This window comes from Otolemur garnettii, unplaced genomic scaffold (assembly GCF_000181295.1).
Source record: "Otolemur garnettii isolate 467f Iridium unplaced genomic scaffold, OtoGar3 scaffold00325, whole genome shotgun sequence".
NCBI lineage: Eukaryota > Metazoa > Chordata > Mammalia > Primates > Galagidae > Otolemur > Otolemur garnettii.
Genome location: NW_003852720.1, coordinates 453,643 through 456,242, shown reverse-complemented (window position 1 = coordinate 456,242; position 2,600 = coordinate 453,643). Strand labels below are relative to the sequence as shown.

The 2,600-nt window shown below is 42.1% G+C and overlaps 1 protein-coding gene across 1 annotated transcript in view; it reads right to left on the bottom strand.

Moving 5' to 3' along the window:
- Positions 1–45: 45 nt before the first annotated feature.
- The window catches only part of LOC105888375 (nuclear autoantigenic sperm protein-like), a 22,693-nt gene continuing 20,138 nt past the window's right edge, over positions 46–2,600 (bottom strand). Inside the window, exons 3-4 of the mRNA XM_023509060.1 lie at positions 2,016–2,126; positions 46–243 (exon numbers count right to left, since the gene is read on the bottom strand). Coding sequence (XP_023364828.1) covers positions 117–243; positions 2,016–2,126 — 238 coding nt within the window. The 3' untranslated portion in view covers positions 46–116. The remainder of the gene's footprint in view (positions 244–2,015; positions 2,127–2,600) is intronic.

Genomic DNA, 2,600 nt, shown 5'->3' with positions numbered 1-2,600 from the left:
AAAAAAAAAAAAAAGAAACAATAAAGTTAACACTCCATGGTCTTCATCTACCTAAGTACTGTCAATGTATATTCTAAGTACTATCAATTTGGTACAGTACGTATATAATCTCAGGGTCAAACTGCATTCATAACAATACATACCTTCTGGCTCGGGGCCCCTAGCACAGTCGTTAGGGTACCAGTCATGCACATCAAGGCTGGTGGGTTTGGACCCAGCCTGGGCCAGCTAAAACAACGACAACTGTAACAAAACATAGCCAGGTATTGTGGTAGGCGCCTGTGGACCCAACTACTTGGGAGGCTGCAGCAAGAGAATCACTTAAACCCAAGAGTTAGAGGTTGCTGTGAGCTGTGATGCTACGGCACTCTACCAAGGGTGATATAATGAGACTCTGTAGCAAAAAATAATGATAATACATATCTTCCTGCTACAAAGTGGTTATCAATATGGACCAGAAAAAGGACCCTTGGCTGGGATCTAGAGAATGAGTAAAGTCAATGAAAAGGCACCATGATATAAAGAACATTATATCTAAAGCCATTCTACCTAGGTTCAAATCCTACCTTTAATACATAACTTTGGCGGCACCTGTGGCTCAAGGAGTAGGGCGCCACCACCCCCATTATGCCAGGGGTGGTGGGTTCAAACCCAGCCCTGGCCAAAAACCACGAAAAAGAAAAAACCCAAACACATAACTACATGTATAACCTTAGACAAATAACTTACTCTTCTAGTGTCCTAGTTTTCTCACTTATAGAACAAGAAAGCTGAAGAACTAAATGTCTTTATGAAAAAAGTTCAGAAAATAATACTTAGAAATACAAATTGCATATATACGTTTTAGCTATTAATATCTAGACAGGGGAAAAGGAGAAAAGATATCATCTCCTGTAATGAATGGGGAGGAAGTACTTCTCTACAGTAAAGTAAGGAGACCACGTTTAAAGCAATGAAAGACTGACAAGGTCAAGCCAGGTATGGTGGCTGACACCTGTAATCCCAGTACTCTTGGGTAACCATGAGGGTGGGGTGCTTGAGCTTAGGAGTTCAAGACTAGCCTGACCATGGCTTGCCACCTGTGGCTCAAGTGGCTAAGGTGCCAGCCACATACACCTAAGGTGGTGCGTTCAAATCCAGCCTGGGCCCGCCAAACAACAATCATGGCTGCAACCAAAAAATAGCCAGGCGTTGTGGTGGGCGCCTGTGGTCCCAGCTACTTGGGAGGCAGAGGCAGGAGACTTGCTTGAGCCCAAGAGTTGGAGGTTGCTGTGAGCTGTGATGCCATAGCACCCTATCCAGGGGGACAGCTTGAGGCTCTGTCTCCAAAAAAAAAAGACTAGCCTGACCAAGAGAAAAACCCTATCTCTAACAAAAATGGAAAAACTAGCCAGGCGTAGCTATAGTCCCAGCTACTCAGGTGGCTGAGGGAACAGGATTGCTTGAGCCCAGGAGTTTGGGGTTGCTGTGAGTTATGATGTCACAGCATTCTACTGAGGGTGACAAAGTGAGATTCTGTCTCAAGAGGAAAAAAAAAGGAAAGAAAAGAACACACACACACCTTACTCAGGAAAACCAGAGACTAATATTGTTCAGTGATATTTAAGTTTTACACTTACAATTAAAAGTATAAGTTTCTACATGAGAACTTTTTTTTTTATTTTGGAGACAATCTCATTATGTTGTCCTTGGTAGAATGCTGTGTTGTCATGGCTCACAGCAAACTCAAAGTTTTGGGCTTCAGCCAGCAATTCTCAACCTGCAAGTCAGTACCCATAGAAACTGTATTAAAGGGCCGTGGCATTAGGAGGTTGAGAACCACTGGCTTAAGCGATCCTCTTACCTCAGCCTCCCAAATAGCTGGGACCCGCCACTACGGCCGGCTATTATAGTCAAATGAAATATTTTAAAACTCTTGCTCTTTGTGCTTTTCTCCCTTAAAACAACTTTTTAAATGTAACTCAAGAATTACTAGGAACATAATATTACATCATAGGGAAACACAGAGTACTTACAAAAGATTGGCTGCTTCCTGGAATGCATTAACAGCTGCCGGAATATCACCCATCACCAGATGTTTCTGTCCTAATCCCAGTAGTTTATCAGCTTCACTATCCACATCCAGACTGCAAGAGAAAGATTTTCTTTCTAGTATCAAATACTGTTTAGATCAATATTTTCTGAATGCCTGCTACATTTGAGCATAATACTTTAATTTATAAAAACTTTTGGACTACTCTGGCAAGGCCTAACTAAATCACTACTGCCCAAAAAAACCCAAAAGAAACCTCAAAGGCAACATTCCCAGAAGCTTAACTAGAAAATTTTCTCATATGGCGGTACCCACAGGGCTGGTGGGTTTGAACTCAGCTCAGGCCCAGTAAAACAAAACAAAAAGAGAAAAAAAATGAACAACATTTTCTCATAAAAGATTATCTATTGACAAAGCCTATTTGTATCTTAATATAAATCTCTGCTAAATAAGTAACAAATTTTTAAAAATCAAAGTGGAGGCTCGGCACCTATAGCTCAACCGGCTAAGGCGCCAGCCACGTACACCTAAGGTGGCGGGTTCGAATCCCCAGCCCGGACCCGCCAAA